This window comes from Labeo rohita, chromosome 18, assembly GCF_022985175.1.
Source record: "Labeo rohita strain BAU-BD-2019 chromosome 18, IGBB_LRoh.1.0, whole genome shotgun sequence".
Taxonomy (NCBI): Eukaryota; Metazoa; Chordata; class Actinopteri; order Cypriniformes; family Cyprinidae; genus Labeo; species Labeo rohita.
Genome location: NC_066886.1, coordinates 9,533,858 through 9,556,782, shown reverse-complemented (window position 1 = coordinate 9,556,782; position 22,925 = coordinate 9,533,858). Strand labels below are relative to the sequence as shown.

Here is a 22,925-nt window from a genome sequence, read left to right as displayed (position 1 = left end):
CATTTCTCGATTTGTGATGCATTGATTCTTTTTCCCAGCCCTGAAATCATGACGGTTTCATTCGTATTAACTACCTAATGTGAAAAAAATCCCATTGGGCCTGGTCAAAGCACCTACATGTTAGTCTTTAGAAGGAATTGTTCAGATTTTTTCTGAACAATTAGAACATAAATTTCAACAAAATAGAAGAAAGACTGGACAACGGATACAAGGGTACTGTTTTTGATTAAACGCCAAAAGCAACTGCCAGACCTTCACAAAAAACGGATGTACAATTACAAAATTGTAGGAAAATATTAACAGTTGAGCAAAGGCACTTAGTCTTTTACTGGAACTTGTAAAAGATGTGGATTTGTAAACGGCAAGTTTTTTAAGCATATCAAATGACCATCTTAACTGCGATTGATTGGTTATTCTTCTGTGCGTAAGGCCTCGATCAGATCGCTCTCTGATGTTGCGTGCGGCCCACGTTAAAGAGCCAGTAACCCAGAGTGCCTCTCAGCCAAGTCAAAATGATGAATTGTGCAGATTCAGTTAAACAATTACTGTGCAATTTGTAGCCTAGTTGCAGGCAAATTGCCACTCAGCGCCGGGAAGAAAGCAAAGAGTAATGAGCAAGGACCTAAAATAAAATAAAGTTTTCACATATGAATGCCTCGGAGGAAACGCTCACTGGAATCTCCTCAAAACTGTTCTGCTGTTCTTCCAACAGCGTCAACCTCTGTCTGAATGCCTGGAGATTGGTCTTTGAGGGGGTCGGCTGATAACACGCTGTCCCAGATTGCTGATAAGAGAACAACGTGTGTTTTTGATTGTTAGTGACAGCAAGGCTTACTTCAGCAGGGGAGAGCGAGGGGCGACACGCGTGCTGTTTTGGTGATGTAATCGGGGTCACCGCAGGAGGTAGCGCTTTCCATTACCAGTTGTTTTGGAGTTTTCCGGAGAGAAGGACCACAGGGCATCCGGGCTAGCTATGACACAGACACTTAGCTCAGGATCACTTTGGTGCACGCAGCAGGCATACGCAGCATGGTCATTACCCAGCATTCATTGATAGGGCATGTTTCCACATGCAAATATGACCGTGTTTGTGTTTTAGTGCCTTTGATCTCTTCTGATAACAGTTACTGTCAGCTTTCACAGAAATTGATGTCACTTCTGCCTGTGTGAATCATATTATTTTGAGGTTTTTATTCACAGATCTGCAGTAGGCCTACTTTGTTGTGCTGTTCTGATTGATCAAAAGCAAATGATCCCAGTGATGCTCTAGGTCTAATAGATTTTTACATTTATTCATTAGACAAATCAATAATTTACAGGAAATTCTCACAGTTTAGTTTTGAATGCAGCTCTGGCTTTAAAAATCATTTATAGTGAACATAGTAAATAGAAAGATCATAACACAAAGTGGAGATATGAGGAAAAAATACTGAAACTAAATGAAAATCAGTTGAATCTACAGCGTGAAACGTCTAGGGTGACTAGTCTGATTCACAAACAAAAGTAAACAATGTAGTTTGACTCACAAATGCACGACTCTTATGCACTGATTCTTTTTAATGAATCAAAACATACAGCGCAACCAATGTAGTTGATTCCTGTTTGAATGACTCTTGTGAACAGGTTCAACTCCCAAATGTGTGACTTACGAACGGGTTATTTTTAGTGAATAAAAACATACAGTAAAGCACAGCTAGTGTAGTTTAATTCCTAAATTAATGATTCTTGTTACCAATTTTTAAAGGGAATTAAGACATACTGTTCAACCAGAGTTGTTTGAATCCTAAATAAATGGTTCTTATATAGTTTAAGTGATTCACAAACAAATTAGATGTTTTTAATGAATCAAAACATACAGTATAAACAACGTAGTTTGACTCCCAAATGCAGGACTCTTATGAACTGATTCATTTTAATGAATCAAAACATACTGCACAATCAATGTAGTTTGATTCCTGAACAAATGACTCTTGTGAACAGGTTCTTTTTAGTGCATCAAAACATACAGCACAACCATTGTAGTTTAATTCCTGAACAGATGACACTTGTGAACAGTTTATTTTTAGTGAATCAAGACATACAGAATAACCAGTGTTGTTCAACTTACAAATGTATGACTTATGAACAGGTTCTTTTTATTGAATGGAAACATATTGTAAAGCACAACTAGTGTAGTTAAATTCGTAAATAAATAAATCTTGTTACCCATTTTTACGGGAATTAAGACATATTGTTCAACCAAGTTCATTTGAATCCTAAATGAATGACTCTTATAAATTCTTATAAGACTCTTATAAGTTTTTCTAGTGACTTAAAACCATACAGCATGACCAGTCTATAGTTTAAGTGATTCACATACAGAGCTGGGTAATTTTAGTGAATAAATACGTGTGATATGAACAATTTAGTTTAATTCCCAAATGCATGACTCTTTTGAACCGATTCTTTTTAATGAGTCAAAACATACAGCACAATCAGTGTATAGTTCAGCACCTAAATGTATGACTTACGAACCAGTTCTTTTTAGTGAATCAAAACGCAGGACGCAACCAGTGTATGAATCAGTTTGATTCCTGAATGAATGACTCTTGTGAACAGGTTATTTTTAGTGAATCAGGACATACAGCACAACCAGTGTAGTTCAATTCCAAAATGAATGACTAATGAACTGGGTCTTTTTAGTGAATCAAAAAATTCAGCGCAACCAGTGTAGTTCGTTTCCTGAGCAATTGACTCTTATGAACCAGTTCTTTATAATGAATCAAAACTTACAGCGTGACCAGTGTAGATTGATTCCTGAACAAATGACTCTTATGAATCGGTTCTTTTAATGAATCAAAACATACAGCACAAGAAGTGTAGTTTGATTCCTGTATGAATGACTCTTGTGAACAAGTTCAACTCCCCAAAGCATACATTTAACCTAGTTTTCCGTTGGTTTGGTATGGTTAAGACCAGTTAATAGATTTGCGTTTATGCTATGTCTACAAAAGGCTATCATTAAATAGTCTAAACACACCTTTTGCTGGAATTGTTGTAAATTAATGTATTGATTTGTTTCAGTCATTTGGAAATGGAGTTGGGGAGACCTGTCTGAGGCGGTTATTATTTCTCCATTATTTAAATTCTGTTTGGTGCCTCTAGTGGCTCATAAATTACACACTTCACCTTTAAAAATCCAGTCAATGAAGATTGGAAGAAAAGAGTTGAAAGCTTTTGTGAGCTTTTGTTTATGTGACCTGCAATTCAAGAACCAGATTGGATCATTTAGAAGTCAACACACAATCTGTTCATCCATCACATTGTTAATAGGCCTTTTAAGGCAAATGTTGTTTATGTACGTCAATGCTTTTTCAGTTTATTTCGTCTCTAGTATTAACCTAGTGTTTGTGTGTCCTTAATATGTACTAAGTGCTTTCAAGGTTATGTTACACGTTGTGAATACTAATACTTGTACTAATATCTTTTATAAGTTTGAGGTCGGTAAGAATGTTTTTTAAAGAAGCCCTTTATGCTCACCAAGGCTGCATTTATTTGATCATAATACATAAAATCAGTTATGTTGTAAAATATTATTATAATTTAAAATAACTGTTTTCTATTCTAATGTATTTTAGAATTTAATTTATTCCTGTGATGCAAGTCTTCAGTGTCACATAAATCAGAAATCAGAAATCATTCTAATATGAAAAAACAGCATATGCTGGTTAGGTATATTTTGAAGCATAGCAGCTGGTTTGAGCTGGTTTAAGCTAGTCCTGAGCTGGTAATAAGCTGGCTATGAGCTGGTCATGTGCTGGTCCTAAACAACTAGCTTCTAAAGCAGCTAATTTGAGCTGGTTTAAGCTGGTCCTTAGTTGGTTGTGAGCTGGTTTAAGCTGGTCCTGAGGTAGGTATAAATTGGTTATGACCTGGTTTAAGCTGGTCCTAAGATGGTCCTAAGCAACTAGCTTCTGCTCAAAACCAGCTCATAACCAGTTTATAACCAGTTCAAACCAGCTGCTATGCTTCAAAACAATACCTAATCAGCATACGCTGTTTTTTCATCAGGGTTGTCATTGTTGAAAACAGTTGTGCTGATAATATTTTTCTAGGACCCTATGAAATCTGTTTAATTTGTTCCCATATTCCATGTATTTGTTCCAAATTAAATTTTGTCCGTTTTCATTTTTCTGTAATCCGTTTTTCTCAGTTTTAATTTTAGAATTTTTAGACTTTGTTTTAATGGTTAAATTAAACATATTAATCAAAAAGCATGTCTGCTTAATTAATTAATTGACATAATGAAACTTACACAATTTAACAGCAATTTATTAACAGTTTAACAAAAATTACATTTTTGAAGGCCCTATGAAATACTTTTTTTTGTTTTATTTTTAACAAATTCTGTGTTTTCTATTAATTTTCTGGATTCCATTTTAATGATTTAATTACATTTTAATAATCAAAGCCATGTCTTATTAATTAATTTATTTAATAAAGAAATAATTAATTATTAGCCTATTTTATAAATACTGTGTTGTGTATTTTCATTTTTCTAGTAAATAAATTCTGGTAAATATTCCTTTCCAAATAATGTTTTAATAATAATTTTACTAGTAGTCGTAGTACCACTGTCATTACATTAAGTAATATATTTCTGTCACAGTTTCTTCAAGTTAAACCGAACTTTTATTTTGACAGGTTGCTGTGAAGACCATTAAGTTTCTGTTTGTATATGATACTATGATACTTTTTCTCAAAAGAAATGGCAAAATGCTCATGAAGTGACTCTCAGAGCAGTTCTGGAGATAGTTAATGAGTGCATGTACTCGTATATTGAGACAGCAGAGGCTGAAAAAAATGTTCAGTATGTGTAGTAAACGAACCCGCGTGTCTGCACCATTCATTCACACAGAGACACAAAAAACATTTAGGTCCGTATTTAAATAGCATTTTTGTCGCTTTCTATATTGCGTTTTGATTTAAATGACCTACTTTTGATTTATTCGTCCCAAACTGGGCAAATTCCATGACATTCCACGTTATACAGTAAATTCCATTTTACGACTGGATTCTGCAAATCCGGAAATCACAGGGCCCTATTTTTCTGAAAACCATGATAATTTTTTTTTGCTGAATTTTCTGACGAAATTTAAGAAGAACAGTATTTATATGAAATAGCAATCTTTTTTAATGTGTCTTCACTATCACTTCTTTACTATCAATTTCATGCATCATTGCTAAATAGACATATTAATTTCTTCTTGTTTTTAGTGTATGCATACTGTATGCACAGTTGCTTAGTGGGAATATTAGAGGGGTTTGTGCTGACCGTTTCTCTGACAGTCGTGTGTCTTAAATTCAAACAGACACATGCCGTCAGCGACAAATCCGCGGACCGATCCAGCTTTCTGATCACCTAACAACTCGGAGCAAATCCCTGGGGATGATTCCAGAAACCATTAAAGCTCTGCGGTCAGCCAGTACTGGAGACATACAGCGCAGTCACACGACGCATGTAGACACAGCCGCATCCCTCTCCTCAAACTCCTCCCTCCGTTCCCCAGAAATGCAGCATTCCTGGTTCTTATTGCCGTACATATGGACTCCATCTGCTTAGGCCTGCCAGAATTCAACATGTGTGATTTAACCTATTACAAAACTCTCTCAAACTATTGTTTTCAGTTATCCGCTATATGGTAAAACTGATTCGGAGGTGTTTATTGCACAAGTCTCTGGTGTGTCACCAAAATACCATCTTTCACAAGAAATATTGGATATTATTTTACTTATGTGTGGGTTTAACGTAGCATAGGGTTAGTAAAGGAGTTGACCAAGCACATAGCTGCGTGAGTGTAATAGGTGTTGTGGGTGTAGGTTTACATGGTGTGGCTTGAATCACTTTCTAGCATGCTGGCATTGCACTGTGAGAAATCCAGGGAGTTGTTTTTCCACATTTGTACTTGGAGAGAGACAGAAAATGTGTGTGTGTATGTGTTTTCATCTGCATTCTCAGGCTAAGAGAGCTTCACAGGCCTTTAAAATAGATTTAAATACAGACTCTAAGCTCCAGTGAGGTCAGCGGCGTATCCGCACTCGGCACGCGTGCATGGGAAAGCTGGGAAAACTCCGGTATGTCCCAGTGGTTCCTCCCCATCGACTGTCCAAGCGTTCAACGCTGTGCTAGCTCGTCTAATGTCTCCTTGTCAGCCTGTCAAAGCGCTTTTGGTCGACTGGTCCACTGTGAAGCTTGCGATAAGTGCTGTAATGCAATTCTGGCACCCTGGAGGTGAAATGCAAATGATTTTATACAGCCTCCTGTCTGAGCCAACCTGTGGATGCTGTGTTTTTCCAAACCAAAGCCTTTGGTTTTGGCCAAAAGGGGTGTGTTGTATGTTGCCAATGTGAATTCATTGGGTTTTGACATTGTTACAGGGCATTGACGCCTGAACACCCACAATTCTCAGCCGGTTTAAACCTGGCTGACGCCTTCATTATTCCTTCTCTCATGTTCATTGGCTTGAAAACAGCATGTATTGAAATCTGCTAGTCAAGGTTTGCTTAAATAACAGTTTTCAACATTTTTCAATTACTTACTGAATATACAGATCTACAAAGAGAAACCTCAGATATATTATAGACACCTATAGCATTGTATATATTTGAAATTGCAATAAATAACAGAATATAAAATCAGAAAGTGACAGTAATCAGATAATGGTTCAGGTAATATAAAGACCAACCTCATATATATATATATATATATAAAATGTATAAATAACATAAAATGTAATAATAAATAAAAAATGAAAATGTAAATCAAGTGGCATTTTATTTTATTTTATTTTATTTTATTTATTTATTTTTTTATTTTTTTTTTTTTTTTTTATTTTATTTTATTTTATTTTATTTTATTTTATTTTATTTTATTTTATTTTATTTTATTTTATTTTATTTTATTTTATTTTATTTTATTTTATTTTATTTTAGTTTAGTTTAGTTTAGTTTAGTTTAGTTTAGTTTATTGCTGTTAAAGGATTAATTCACTTCCAGAATAAAAATCTAAATTATTTTTCCGAAATAAAACAATATATCATTTGAACACTTACACCACACATAAAATATGTGAATTTTATTGCATTAAATAACAATATTTTATTTTATTTTATTTTATTGCTGTTAAAGGATTAGTTCACTTCCAGAATCAAAATATTATTTATCTTTCAGAAATAAAAAAATATACCATTTGAACACTTACACCACACATAAAATGTGTGAATTTTATTGCATTAAATAACAATATTTTATTTTATTTTATTTTATTTTATTTTATTGCTGTTAAAGAAATAATACACTTCCAGAATAAAAATATAAATTCTTTTTCGGAAATTAAAAAAATATATAATTTGAACACTTACACCACACATAAAATGTGTGAATTTTATTGCATTAAATAACAATATTTTATTTTATTTTATTTTATTTTATTTTATTTTATTTTATTTTATTTTATTTTATTTCATTTTATTTCATTTTATTTTATTTTATTGCTGTTAAAGGATTAATTCACTTCCTGAATAAAAATGTCCTGATAATTTACTCACCCCCATGTTGTCCAAGATGTTCATGTCTTTCTTAAGAAATTAAGGTTTTCAGGAAAACCTTTTAGGATTTTCCTACATATAGTGACATCGTGTTTTTACCTTTTTTTGGTAAATGGCATTTGACTTTACTTGCGATTTCACTTTGTAAACACTGGGTCGGTACTTCCGCCTACATCAAGAGTGACCTTTCCAACATGACTATGTAATGCGTGAAATTCAGCTAGTGCAAGATGAGCATTTGTGGTTAAAAAGTATATACTTTTTTTCATTAGACAAGACCCTTATTCCTCGGCTGGGATCATGTAGAGCCCTTTGAATCTGCATTGAAACTGCAATTTGGACATTCTGCCTAATGGTTCCCATTGAAGTCCACTATATGGAGAAAAATCCTGTAATGTTTTCCTCAAAAAACAGAATTCTTTTCAACTGAAGAAAGAAACACTTCAAGAGATATCATGTATTGAATCTGAAGGTTTTGCTTTAATAAAAGTAGTTTTCAAAGTCTACGAAAACCCTCTGCAATTTGAGGTCAACCAACAACTTTATTAAAAACAAACTACATCACAAAGTTATGACTTATCGCTCTATCATAACAACACACTCCACTTGTAATGTGGCCTCCAAACCACATTCCCAGATCAAGGAGGTGTGTATCTTTCAGGTCAAATGTCTTAAAAGAATCCAGTGATGTCCAGCAGACGTTCAGAATAGAGAAAATGCATGTCGTAAGTTGGAAAGAAACGCTAGAGGCTCTATTTTTCTCAGTCTACTTATGTCATCAAAAACCGAGTTCCTTGAGAATAGAGACTTTGCGGTACGGGTATCACTTTGGACACACTTTTAATGGTTTCCAAACCCACAGGCCTTTTGGATAGGGAGCTGGAGTGAGAGAGGTCTTAATCTGCTGTGGCATCACTGGCAGATACTGCACACTTGAAGAAGATGAATAAGGAGCTTTAGGGAAAAACTTTTCACTTCATGACCTGGCATCATGATCATTTATTTATTATTATGCAGCATTATGCAAATGCATTTTCACACTGGTCGCCATAACTCATTACAGCCATGACTGAAGTGGTGGAGGCGCTGCTGTATGACTGACAGTATGGTTTCAAGCTTTAGGCTTTTTTCCTGCACCCCGATGCTTTGCTTGTTCTGGATGATCAGCTCTTTATAAAATAAACATTTCGCAATCTTTAATACCCACCAAATACTGATTTTCTTCTTTTCAGTCAATTCCTTTTCAATAATTTAACTGCAGGTAATTATTTTTGTTGAAATCTCTGCTGTTACCTGACCTCTGAATAACCGGAAAAATATTAATACTAAAATATTAATATTATTATTCTGCAAGGTTCTGTTTAATTATTTATTAAATAAACTGACTCAGGGATCCACAAAAAGCAACCTCAGATATGATATATAGACATGTAAAAGCATTTGAACACTTATAACACTATGAATAAAACTTTAACAATTTTTGAATAATATCCACTACTGTTAAAAAGTTTTTTAAAGATTTAAAAACATATATATATATATTTTATTAAAAAAGAAATCTGTTTTATTCAGCAAGTATGCATGAAATTCATCATCAGTGACAGTAAATAGATTTATAGTGTTACAAAATTTATATTTCTAATAAATGCTGTAAGCTTTTATTCATTAAAGAACTGTTGAACTGTTTTCAACATTGAAGATGTTGTTGAAAAAATGTTTCTTGAGCACAAAATCAGCATGAATGTGACACTTAAGATTGGACTAATGGCCGTGTAAAATCTTAAATATATTTTTCAAATATATTTAAAAAGAAAACAGTTGTTTTATATTTAATTCATTTTTAAAGTAATGCTATTTTTACAGTTTTTTGATCAAATAAATGCAGCATTGGTGAGCATATGATACAGTTGAGGTCAAAAGTTTACGTACACCTTGCTGAATCTGCAAAATGTTAATTATTTTACCAAAATAAGAGGGATCATACAAAATGCATGTTATTTTTATTAAGTACTGACCTGAATAAGGTGTTTCATATAAAAGACGTTTACATATAGTCCACAAGAGAAAATAATAGTTGAATTTATAAAAATGACCCCGTTCAAAAGTTTACATACGCTTGATTTTTAATACTGTGTTGTTACCTGAATTATTTTTTGTTTAGTGATTCATGTTCATGAGTCCCTTGTTTGTCCTTAACAGTTAAACTGTTCTTCAGAAAAGTCTTTCAGGTCCCACAAATTCTTTGGTTTTTCAGCATTTTTGTCTATTTGAGTCCTTTCCAACAATGACTGTATGATTTTGACTGTATGATCTTTTCACACTGAGGACAACTGAGGGACTCATATGCAACTATTACAGAAGGTTCAAACGCTCACTGATGCTTCAGATGGAAAACAAGAAAAATGTACACATGTTCATTCTGTTCAAAAGTTTTCACTCCCCAGCTCTTAATGCATCGTTTTTTCCTTCGGGAGCGTCAATGAATGTTTGAACCTTCTGTTTCTAATATTTAGCATTTATTGTTGTGAAATATCTGTCTTCATATTTTGTTATCTAATGCATTGACCTTCAAAAATGATTAAAAATACATTTTCTAGAAAAGGCCAACTGTTAAAACCTGCCATGAAATGTTTTGAGCATGATTTCCTTTTGAAGCATAATCACACAGAACAAAATAAGGCAAGGATTTGGAAGAAGCCCGGCTTTTAAAATATTTTAAAGTGTGTGTGTGTGTGCATTTCTCTACGTGTGAAGTCTTTATAGCCTACTGTAATTTAAAAAGTTTACCCTGACCGATGTTTGAGGAAGTGGAGCTGAAAGGAAAACGAGCGAGATGCCAGTCTTACCACCCGTTGCTTTAAGTGTTTCAGGCTGGCTGTGCATGAGCCTGGCACACTCATCTGTCACGGAGACCCGCTGAGAGTTTTAATAAGAGCTGTGGACTGGAGAGATTGTAGGGAACAAGAGGGAATTTTGCTCCGCTCTAGGATCTTATACACCTGTCAGTCATTCGAAGGAAGTGGAGAGCAAGATCTTATTATGAACATCCGCAGGGCTGCGTATTAGTTTGTATTAATACACAGATACAATAGCAAAGCGTTAGGCCCAGGATAGTGAGGTGTGGTCTCGCATTGATAAACACCTGTACTTCCTCCCATGCCGCAGGCAAGTAACCATCACTCCACCCCTGCCTTGTCTCCATGGCAACCTAGTTCAAATTCTATCAGGATGCACCTTATTTTTTATTCCTTCTGGAAGCAAAACACTTACTGTAAGATGGACTGCATGGTCTGTATAACGGTGCATTTTTTAATAATAATAACATGCCTTGGAAAACCTATGATGAGTTTGTCATTACATTATGATAAGCGACATAAAGAAAATCTTCCCAGGTGAAGCTGATTAAGGATTTACATCATTCCCGCTCTCCGCCAGGCCCCTAAAATTACATTAGCCACACAAGAGTAAATGAGACGGTTCAAACGTAAGCCCCTCTGTCAACAAAATAGAGTCATTTGTTTCCGCCACATCATAATTTAACACACCGTCGGCTCCTGGAGTGTTCGGCAACAATGGGACTGATGGAAACACAAGGATGAGAGCGAATCCAATTTTCGAGGAGCCCAACCATCCTGTTAAAAACAATAACCACTATGATTCAGACACTAACGGAGTCTCACCTCGGTGGTTCAGCTGTGATGGTGCGGTAGTGCTGAACAAGCGAGCCTTCAATTTCATGTTGATTTCAGGGACGCTGTGTGATTAGAGTCTGTTTCTTTGATACAATGCGGAATCCTTACAGTTGTTGTCATTGAAGCATTAGCATTAGGTTATATGCATGTAGACCAGTCTGTGTTCCACAAATAGAGGACGGTAGTTCTTTATAGTAATTGCTGGTTGTCCAGAAAGGTGATACACCTCCCTTTCTCCTTGTGAGTAGACAAAACAAGCGACCGGCCAAGTTTCTCACCTGTTACCGCCTAGAAGGGAATCCTGGGGGAACTGTTATACAACTTGTCTGCTTATTATTATTAAAGAGATAGTCCATCCAAAATTGTTCTAAACTTGTATGACCTTCTTTGTTCTATGGAGCTTTGTTCCATGTTCTAAGAAAATATTTTGATAAACGTTGGTAACCATTGGGAACCAAAACGTTACCAGTATTCTTCAAAATATCTTCTTTTATGTTCCACAAAAGAAAGTCATATGGGTTTGGAATGACATGAGGGTCAGTAAATTACGAGTGTTCACTATCCCTTTAAATGAAGACGATGATTCTCTGTAGTGAATAGGTGCCGTCGAATGAGAGTTCAAAGAGCTGATAAAAACATCACAATAATCCACAAGCAATCCACATGACTCTAGCCCATCAATTAACATCTTGTGAAGTAAAAAGCTGCATGTTTTGTAAGAAAAAAAAAACTTTTATTAAAGCAGTAGTTCACTTCCAGAACAAAAATTTACAGATAATTTACTCACCCCCTTGTCATCCAAGATTTTCATGTCGTTCTCTCTTCAGTTGTAAAGAAATAGTTTTTTGAGGAAAACATTTCAGGATTTCTCTTCATATAATGGACTTCTATGGTGCCCCTGAGTTTGAACTTCCAAAATGCAGTTTAAATGCGGCTTCAAAAGGTTCAAAATGATCCCAGCTGAGGAATAAGGGTCTTATCTAGTGAAACGATCAATTATTTGCTAAAAAAAATTACAATTTATATATTTTTAACCTCAGATGCTCATGTTGTCTAGTTCTGCATGAAGACAGTAAGGTCTAATATGTTGAAAAACTCCCATCTTATTTTCTCCTCTAACTTCAAAATTGCCCTACATCGCTGCAGAAGTACTGACCCAGTGTTTACAAAGTGAACATGCAAAGAAGATCAATGGCCCTTTACGAAAAAGGTAAAACAGAAAATGAGATGGGAGTTTTTCAACATACCCTAACAGTATTGAACCAGAATACACAGAGTTCACGCAGAGCTAGACAAGACGATATAATTTTTTTTAGAAAATAACCAATTGTTTCACTAGATGAGACCCTTCTTCCTCGGCTGGGATCATTTAGAGCCCTTTGAAGTGGGATTTAAACCGCATTTTGTAAGTTCAAACTAGCGGGCACCATTGAAGTCCACTATATGGAGAGAAATCCTGAAATGTTTTCCTCAAAAAACATAATTTCTTTACGACTGAAGAAAGAAAGACATGAACATCTTGGATGACAAGAGGGTGAGTACATTATCTGTAAATTTTTGTTCTGGAAGTAAACTACGTTTTAAAATTAAGCTGCCGCTTCTTGCCAAAATATTTCATAATAACGCTTCCTTCACAGTGTTGCCAAGTTTTCCTGCAGAATTGAACTCAGATGAAAAAAACGTGTAATTTACACACCAGAACGCACTTTTTAATGGGGGACCCTCCTCGAAACACTTTTGGGCTAGTTTTAAAACACAATTGGGCGGGTTTTGTTGTGAAAACCTGGCAACCCTGTTCCTCCAGTAAAAAAAAGTCTATTCCCTGTTGTCTTCTCACATCAAAATCCCCAGCTTGTTTTCGCTTGTAAGCAGTGCTTGATCTGCATATTTCTTTCCTGAATCAGACGAGACAACTTTTTTACTGGAGAAAGCAGTATTATGGATAGAGGACTTTAGCCTGAAGCAGTGGTTTGAAGTTTTTATGATTTTAGCTGGAAGGAACACCCCAGTGGTTTTGGAGGCTGGGACAGAAGTCATTGTAGTCCTAGTATTGAGCATGGTGCTAATAAAACAAGGTCATGGGTTCTGTTCCTGAGAGATGTCTTTGATGTTATTATATAATTGTTTTTAAAGAGACACTTCACCCAAAAAATTAAAGTTACCCCATGATTTACTCACCCTCAAGCCATAGATGTATATGACTTTCTGCTTACAGATGAATACAATCGGAGGTATATTAAAAAATGTCCTGGCATTTTCAAGCTTTATAATGGCTGTGAATGGGTGTTGAGATTTTGAAGCAAAATTAAGTGCATCCATCCATCATAAAAAGAGCTCCACATGGCTCCAGTGGGTTGATAAAGGCCTTCTGAAATGAATCGATAAATTTATGCAACAAAAATATCCATATTTAAACCTTTATAAACTAATCTCTCACTCTCTCATGAACATGAGTTTGACAGTTAGCGGAAGTTAAAGATTATACGTTTTAAATATGGATATTTTTCTTACACAAACATAACGATTCACTTCAGAAGGCCTTTTATTAACCCCCAGGGTCATGTGGAGTACTTTTTATGATGGATGGATGCACTTTATTTCGCTTCAAAATCTCAACACCCATTCAATGCCATTATAAAGCTTGGAAGAACCAGGACATTTTTTAATATAACTCCAACTGAAAAAAACTGTTTTTCTAGCTGTACCTGAATTTCTCATCTTGTGTTATTCTTTTTTGCAGGAATCCTCAGTTTGCCGGACAGTTTGAGCCTGCACAGGAACCAGCAGCGCTCAAGTAAAGCTGGAGACGCCTACAGTCAGTCCGAGCAGCGGACTATTGAGCAGTCCCTGCTGGCCACACGCGTGGGGAGCATCGCTGAGCTCAGTGAGTAACCAAACCTCTATTTTTCAACTTAAATTAAAGCTTTTCTGCACTATATTCTTTATTTACCAATCATTCCTTGTTCAGAAAAGCTGAAGACACCATCATTCTTTGGTTTAATACTTGTTTGTTTTTGTGGCTATGCAAACTCACCTGTTTTAAGGATTTTACTCGGTAGTAGTTCTGTCGGATGATCTACAGCTCTCTTTGATTTGCATGTAGAGCACATTTTCACAGTATGGAACAGCTGCATGATGGTGCAGAGTGTTTAAAGATATACATTTCGATGCAAATTCATTTCATTTGAAGTAAGTAGCCCCAGGCTGCAGTAATTTCACAGTGGTACAGTATGTGTTTACTAGTAGGAATCCATCTGCATTCAGGTCTTTCTCTCTCACCTCACACGGGGCTTTAACTCTCAAAATCCCAAACGGCACAATCCACTTTCATACAAGTGCTATACACATTATTTGATTTTCCCATGCATTTAACACACTACTTTTATATGTGACCCTGGAACACAAAACCAGACGTAAGGGTCAATTTTTTGAAACTGAGATTTATACATCACCTGAAAGCTAAATAAATAAGCTTTCTATTGATGTGTGGTTTGTTAGGACAATATTTAGCTGAGATACAACTCAGCCAAAATACAACTTTCAAATACAATTTGAAAATCTGGAATCTGTTTACGGAATATTTGCATTTATTCACATGCAATTTGATTAGCTACTGGTGGACTGTCATGATTTTGGCTACTAAAGCACACAACTGTATGATTCGCATCAGAGGGGATTTAGAAATGGGTATACGCAAAGACAACTGATAAAGAAGTGGGTATACTTGGAGTACTTGTGTATACCCTGCATTACACCACTGCATGTTAATTCAACTCCATTCTGTGTTTTCACTAATTATTCGCGCCTGCTGCACTCCCGAAACACAGCAAAGTGAACAAAGCGTCTGAGCGTATCTGCTGCTCAGATACACCTAAACTTTTATTTCCTTCATTTTTATTGAAAACAAATGCCTTTCCGATGTAAAATTAAATGTGAAAAGGCAGAAGAACAATTTCGGCAAAAGGCGGATGTGAACTCGGGTCGTTTGCATCAAAAAATACTAATTACCGCCGACTCTTCCACTCCCTCTCGGACGGCAGCCACCCCTCCCTGACCCCGGAGCACGGCAGCGACCCTTCCGTCCCACCTATTGTCCCATTGTTCCAGCAAAGTCCAGGCCTGGTCCTCTCTCGTCTTCCACTGTCGTCGCTCCTCCTTTTATTCTTCCGGGCGTCGGACGCGTAATGAACGTCGCTCATTATCATTATATATATTATTGTATTTTGTACACACACAGACACACACATGCATCTATAATATATAATGCATACACACACATATGCATTATATTATATACTTATTTCTATTTACTTTTTTATTTCTATATAATATGTGTAATATTATAAAAGTTTATATTAGAATTCTGTTTGTGTATATACATTCTATTTTATTTTTTTATTTTGTACCTTCTAATATATATATATATATATATACACACACAGTAGTCAACATTTGAAGTGGATCAGAAAAGTTCATTGAAGTTGTCCTAAGACAAGATGGGTGTTATTTTGGTTTTAGGACAACTTTGGTGAAAGGTTTTGATCTACTTCAAATGTTGACTACTATGTATATATACAGTATATGTACATGTACAGTATACATTGCGTTCTTGCATTTATTTGCATAAAAAATGATCATTAGATTTCTTTCTTGCATATTTTTGGAATTAGAAAAGCTCTTGTCTTTCTTGCACATCTTTATCCAGTTACAGTTTCCTTTACTTTACTGCACAGTGACATGTGATGTGCAACCGTTGCAAACAAGATGCATGCTGAATATCATAACAATGACCACATTTTATTTAAGCAGAACCAAAGCCTAAAATTTGCCTTTGTCTTGCCTACAACTTTAACACTGTTCTTTAGCTGCCTTTCAAGTATTGGTGTTTGCTTCTGGAAATGCCAATCCAATTAGATGTAAAGCTCTTTTACTTAGAAGATTGGTCGTGTAATTCAATATATCTTACAGTAGAAAGCTTGTTCTATTCTTGAGAACATCGATTTTAAACGCAATTCTATATGTGCTGCAGTGCAGACCTTGAAAGCGAAATCTTTGTAGCCACACGCCTGCCTTATATGAACTCGGCAACAACAAACACAAAAATTCACATCAAATACAATAAACAAGCATGGCCCTGTTTAATATCTGAAAAGTAAATGGAAACTTCTCATAGCGCAGCCTGGAGAAGCAGATATGAGCAAAATGCTGCAGTTTGCTCCTTCAGAATTGTCTGCGCTTCTTCGAAACTTAAATATAAAATCTCCATTAGTACTTTTTTTTTTAGACTCAGTATCCATGGAGACTTCCATAAAATGCTTCGTCTATTTCCAGCTCCTGTCTCTCTCTTTCTCATGGATGTCCCTAGTGACCCTGCAGGGGAAGTTGAGGGCAGTTTGAACCCTGGCTAGGGACAGTGGTCCTCCCCTGGTTTACACATTCAGTATTCCGCCTCCAGCAAGGGCAGGAACAACAACTGTCACATAGAGGCTCGTTCTGCTTTTGGACAGTCACAACACAACGCTCTCACTCAAAGGGCAGGGTTTATTTTAAGAGAAGGCTGAATTTGCAAAATGTAAATCTAATTATACAGCTTTTAGTGACATAAATGAGTTTTTGTGTGTTGCTGATTTTTTCTCTCTCTCTCTTGCCTGTCAAGAAAGCTTAAAAATATTATAAACTTGATGTGAACAAGACCCCAATCTGTATTCAGAAGAACGAGGAATGTTTTATAATATGTATGCTCCTAGTGATTAATTTGGAATAATTAGGGTTTTTTTTAAACATTTTTGAAAGAAGTTATAAACATTACGTATTACAATACCAGTTACAAGTTTGGAATATTATTATTTTTTTTTTTCGAAAATATTATTATCACCAAGACTGCATTTATTTAATGAAAAATACAGTAAAAGTACAGTAGTAACAATGTGAAATATTATTACAATTTAAATTAACTGTTCACTATTTTATTACATTCTAAGATGTAATTTATTCCTGTGATAGTAAAGCTGAATTTAAAAACTTTTTTGAGGGGGGAAAGAACAGCATTTGAATTTCTGAAACAGAAATGTTTTGCAAATTTTTTAAATAATCTTTGCTCTCACTTTAGATTAAATTAAATTTTAATTTTTTTCTGTAATTAAATCTTACTCACCCCCAACTTTTGTATATCACTGTTTCCACAAAATATTAAGCCGCAAAAAATGTTTTCAAAATTGATAATAATAACGAATGTATATTGAGCACCAAATTAGCATATTAGAACAATTTCTGATCATGTGACACTGAAAACTAGCAATGGCTGCTAAAAATTCACATGAATAAATTACTTTTAAAAATAAATAAATAAATAAAAATTATATATATATATATATATTAATTACATACATATTGTGTAAACACAAACTTTTATTTTGGATGTGATTTATCGTTAATCACTTTAGATTAATCGCTTATGCATATGCATATATTACTATTGTTATATATATATATATATATATGATCATTTTTAATGTATATTTATAATTAAATATATTAAATATAAAAATATATATTTATTTGTTTTACATATATATATATATATATATATATTTTACATATTTACATTGATATATATGATATAATTTTTAATATATATATATATATAATTAAAAATATTAAATATAAAAATATATGTATTTGTTTTACACACACACACACACATATATATACATATATAAAAGATATAATTTTTTTAATATATATATTTATAATTAAATATATTATATAAAAATATATATGTATGTTTTTACATATATATATATAATATTTAAATATATATGTATTTGTTATATATATATATATATATATATTAATTACATACATATTGTGTAAACAAACTTTTATTTTGGATGTGATTTATCGTTAATCACTTTAGATTAATCGCTTATGCATATGCATATATTACTATTGTTATTATTATATTTTATTATATATATATATATATATATATATATGATAATTTTTAATGTATATTTATAATTAAATATAAAAATATATATTTATTTGTTTTACATATATATATATATATATATATATTTGTTTTTACATATTTATATTGATATATATATGATATAATTTTTAATATATATATAATTAAAAATATTAAATATAAAAATATATGTATTTGTTTTACACACACACACATCTATATATATATATATATATATATATATAAAAGATATAATTTTTTTAATATATATATTTATAATTAAATATATTATATAAAAATATATATGTATGTTTTTACATATATATATATATATATATATAATATTTAAATATATATGTATTTGTTATATATATATATATATATATATATATATATATAAACACAAACTTTTATTTTGGATGTGATTAATCGTTTGACAGCTCTAGTACATATGTATGTATGCATGTATTATTATTATTATTATCATTATTATCATTAGTATTATTATTGTTGCTGTTATTAATTATTAAGTTATTAATATTTTACTTTTTTATTTATTTATTGCATATATTTAAAGTTGATACATTTACCATTTTTGTGATTTTCACCCACAGTTTTTTCTTATTCTTCTTTCAATAAGATTTGGCCTGGGTCTCATCACATCTATATAATGAGGCTGGCTTTTCCAGACGTGCCAAAGAAATGTATATCTCAGCAGCCATCGAGGTTACAACAGTTCCTGCGACAGAAAACGCACTGCTCACCAGAATTACTGTATATCCTGTAAGAAAAGTGTAGATAAACAATTAAGAACCAGCCATTGGGCACCAGCAGTGCTCCAGAGCAATGAAGCAATGAAATGTAATGAGCGTTTTATGGAGCAAGAGGGAATAGATGCATTAACAGAGCTATGGGAGGAAACAGGGACTTTTAGGAAAACAGGGGGGAAAAAATGTTATGGGCGGCATGGAAACACTCAGTGATGGCAATCCAGCCATGAAGGTCTTTGATTGGTGTCTGGCCAACTTGAGAAAAAAAACCCTCCTGACTGTTGTGCAGGTTTCGCTCAGACAGAGCCTAATGTAAGACACTTAAACAGCTATTTATTCTGCATAAGAGTCGATTCTCCTTTAGGGCTGTTTTTAGAATCCGTGCAGACTAATGCGAAAATGACTAACAACAAATGTACGTTTCCCAATTAGCTGTTAATGGCTAAGTAACTGCCATAGCCCAAGGTAAAGTTTCTGCACGCACACACATAAACGCTGAAAGCAGAGAATTGGTCTTATTTAGATCAAACAAACCATTACACAAACAAATGTAGTGTGTAGGAGAAAGCCCATAAGGTGCAATAGAGTTTAGCTTCTCTGGACTTTATTTGTCCCTCAGTTATGAGAGTTTATTTCACATAATAGAAAACTACATTTAAATATCCACCACTTATCTTTTCTATACAGCTACTCAATCTGCATTACTGTTAAATTGACCTCAGAAGGAGTCAGAAAATATATTCTTCCGTCCAAGTCTGGAGAGGGAATTATTAAGGAACGAGATCTGTGAACTCAAGGACACAATGAAATTCTAAGAGACAGAAAAGGCTCCTAATGCATTGACCTTTTGACCTTTTAGTGTTCTGCAGGGAGGGATGTCTTCTAGTTAACCTGCTCATGAGTGACTTGTAAAAACCTGTGTACTGTAATAGGAAGATTTAATCTATCGTCATGCTCTGCTTCTATGGGATTTTATGAGTGTAATTATATTATAGTATAATTACCGTATGGAATAGTAGATTTCAGGCTTCCCTCTGGATATATACGGCTGTGAGAGGATCGTGACAAGCCTATAAAAGGTCATATGTGCTTCAGATGCACAGTGATTTGCTGAGAGGCAATGACTTTGAGAGTCTGAATGCCTTCCATTCCGATTTAATAACATACAGATTTGAACTTTATACTAACCCTGAACTACAAAAGCCTGGTACAAACACTGTACTTAAATGCACATATAAATACACATTATGTAATACACTAGCAGTCAAGAAATTGGAAAAATTATGATTTTTATCATGATTTCATTTTTTTTATTATTTATCTAATGAAAAATCTGTGAAGTTAATAAGAAAACAACAGTAAAAATGATTTTTAAAAAAATTAGTAAAATTTAAGGGAACTGTTTACAATTTTAATACATTTTAAAAATAAATTTATTCCTGTGTTGTCAAACTGAATTTTATGTTATTAGTATTATTATCAGTATTGAATTTTTTTTGTTGTTTTGTGTGTGTGTGTATATATATATATATATATATATATATATATACATACATGCATACATACATGTGATAATATTAAAAGGAACAAAATAGAACAACATAGAATGTATATTATACACAAACAAAAATAATTATAAAATATAATATAAAAATAAAAAATAAAAATATACATGCATGTGTGTGTATTTATATATACACACATATTATATGTATACTGGATTTTGGAAGCAATTAATCATGATTAATTAGCCCTAAATATACATGCACACAAAAAATGTAGCCATTAAGAATTTTTGCAGTGCAAAAATACAGTAGTATTTTCTTGAATTAATTGTGTGCTTTAAATAATTAAAAAGTAAAAAAAAGTCATTTAAATTTAATTTTGATGTGTTTTTGAGAAAATATTTCATAATTAAATGTTTAATAAAAAAGTTGAATAATTAAAAATATGATGAATCATTAGTAATGATTATTCATTAATAATTTTAATCATTTAAATCATGATTAATTAAAATGAATCACATCTAAAAGTGTACATAACATGTGTGTCCTGTGTATATTTATACACACATGCATGTACATATTTAAAAATATATATATATATATATATGATAAATATAAATATATATATATATATATATATGTATACATATGATTTTTATGAATATGAATCAAATATGAATTTTGATTTGTTTTTAAGAAAATATTTCATAATTAAATGCAATATTTTATACGTTTAATAATTCAAAAAAATATGATTTTCATTAATATTTTTAATCATTTAATTTTAAGAAAGCCATAAAATATTCCTTTCTTTTTAAATTTGAGACGCAGTGTTGATGTTACACTCATGACGTGCAATTTTCCAGACATTTAAAATAAAACAACTACAGTTAATCCAACTAATCCCAGTCTGATGGTTCAAAATATAAAAATCTGTTCTGTTACGTAAAGCCAAGCGAAGCACGTGCCTCTCTCATGGCCTTTCCTTGATAATTCATGTCGTGGTTCAGAGCGGACAGCCAATCGATTCTGCTCAGTTTTCACAGTAAAACACCATTCTCCATCCTCCATCCTCCATTCCCAACGTCTGGTAATGAAGGGCACCTTCTCTGCTGCTACGGATGAGAGTATCAAATTTAACCCAAGACGCTCAAGCAAACAGAAATCTTCTGCTGTGTTGTTATCTTACGTTGCAATGCGTATTCATGCGAATACCCTACAGTACCTGCAGATGATTGGCTCTCCTGGTAATGAGGTTTACAGTCATGACTAATAGACGAAGACCTTTTGCTGTCGCTGTGTTTGTTTAGCTGGTTAATCTTGAGCATATCTCTCAGTCAGTTCCTCCGCTGCCCCTCTGACTTGAGGAAATGTCACACGCTATCATGAATAAGAGATGAGTGTCGGTCACAAAAGTGCCCCAGGTGGCTTCCAGCCCCTCTCCTCCTCTCGAGAGCCTCCTGCCACCACCTCCGACTGCTAACACTGTGTGTTTCTCTGCTGACAGGTGTATTCTTGCGCTTTATTGTTTTGTGCGTGTAACTGCCACGGCTGCTGATAATGTATTCTGCATAATCCTGTAATTATTGTGTGTAATTACAGTGCATATCTTTGGCCTCCGCTGTCAGATAGTCCACATAGCTTCCGCTCAAACTCATCAGTATTCCCGCTATACAATGCCTGCATTCTTGGTTTATTCTGTCGTTTACTCACGCTCGTGGCGTTCCAAACCCATAAGACGTCAGCTATTTTTGTCCATACAATAAAATTGGAATCTGTACAGTCTCATTTGTGATTTTGTACAGTCCACAGTGCCACAATGACAGTTTTGTTTAAAGGGATAATTCACCCCAGAATTTAAATTCTGTCATTAATTACTCACCCTCATGTCGTTCCAAATCTGTAAGACCGTTCATCTTTGAATCACAAATTACGATATTTTTGATGAAATCCGAGAGCTTTCTGACCTTGTGTACACAGCAACGTAACTGACACGTTCAATTTAAGGTCTAAAGTGATTAATGACAGAATTTTCATTATTGGGTGAGCTATCCCTTTAAGGACTGGGTTAGAGGTGAACCGTTATAAATTCATCGCCACCTTGTAAAATAGTAACTTTTTCTTGAGAGATCAGCTTTGCGATTCCTTTGAATCTGCAGCCTTGGCAGTTAAACAAGCCGTCTATTTCTCTAATGAGTGCTCATCTTGCACAGACGGCCTTGTTACTTCATTGGAGTAACACAGATGTGAAATGTTCTAGAGAGAGCAAATGCGAGCTCTGCAGTCATTTAAGTTGCAGAGCAATAGATGAGGCTGTTTCTCAGCGTTCCTTTCAAAGCGTATTATTGACTGTACCGAACATAGTGCAGCTCAGTTCAACGCATTCAGAAGAATTAGGTCTC

General features: G+C 33.8%; 1 protein-coding gene across 2 annotated transcripts in view; it reads left to right on the top strand.

The window, feature by feature from the left end:
• Nucleotides 1–22,925, top strand: part of btbd11b (BTB (POZ) domain containing 11b) — an 85,470-nt gene that overhangs the window by 38,217 nt on the left and 24,328 nt on the right. For both annotated transcript variants that reach the window (XM_051135665.1, XM_051135663.1), the window contains exon 2: nt 14,019–14,162. In XM_051135665.1, the coding sequence (XP_050991622.1) occupies nt 14,019–14,162 (144 nt within the window). The remainder of the gene's footprint in view (nt 1–14,018; nt 14,163–22,925) is intronic.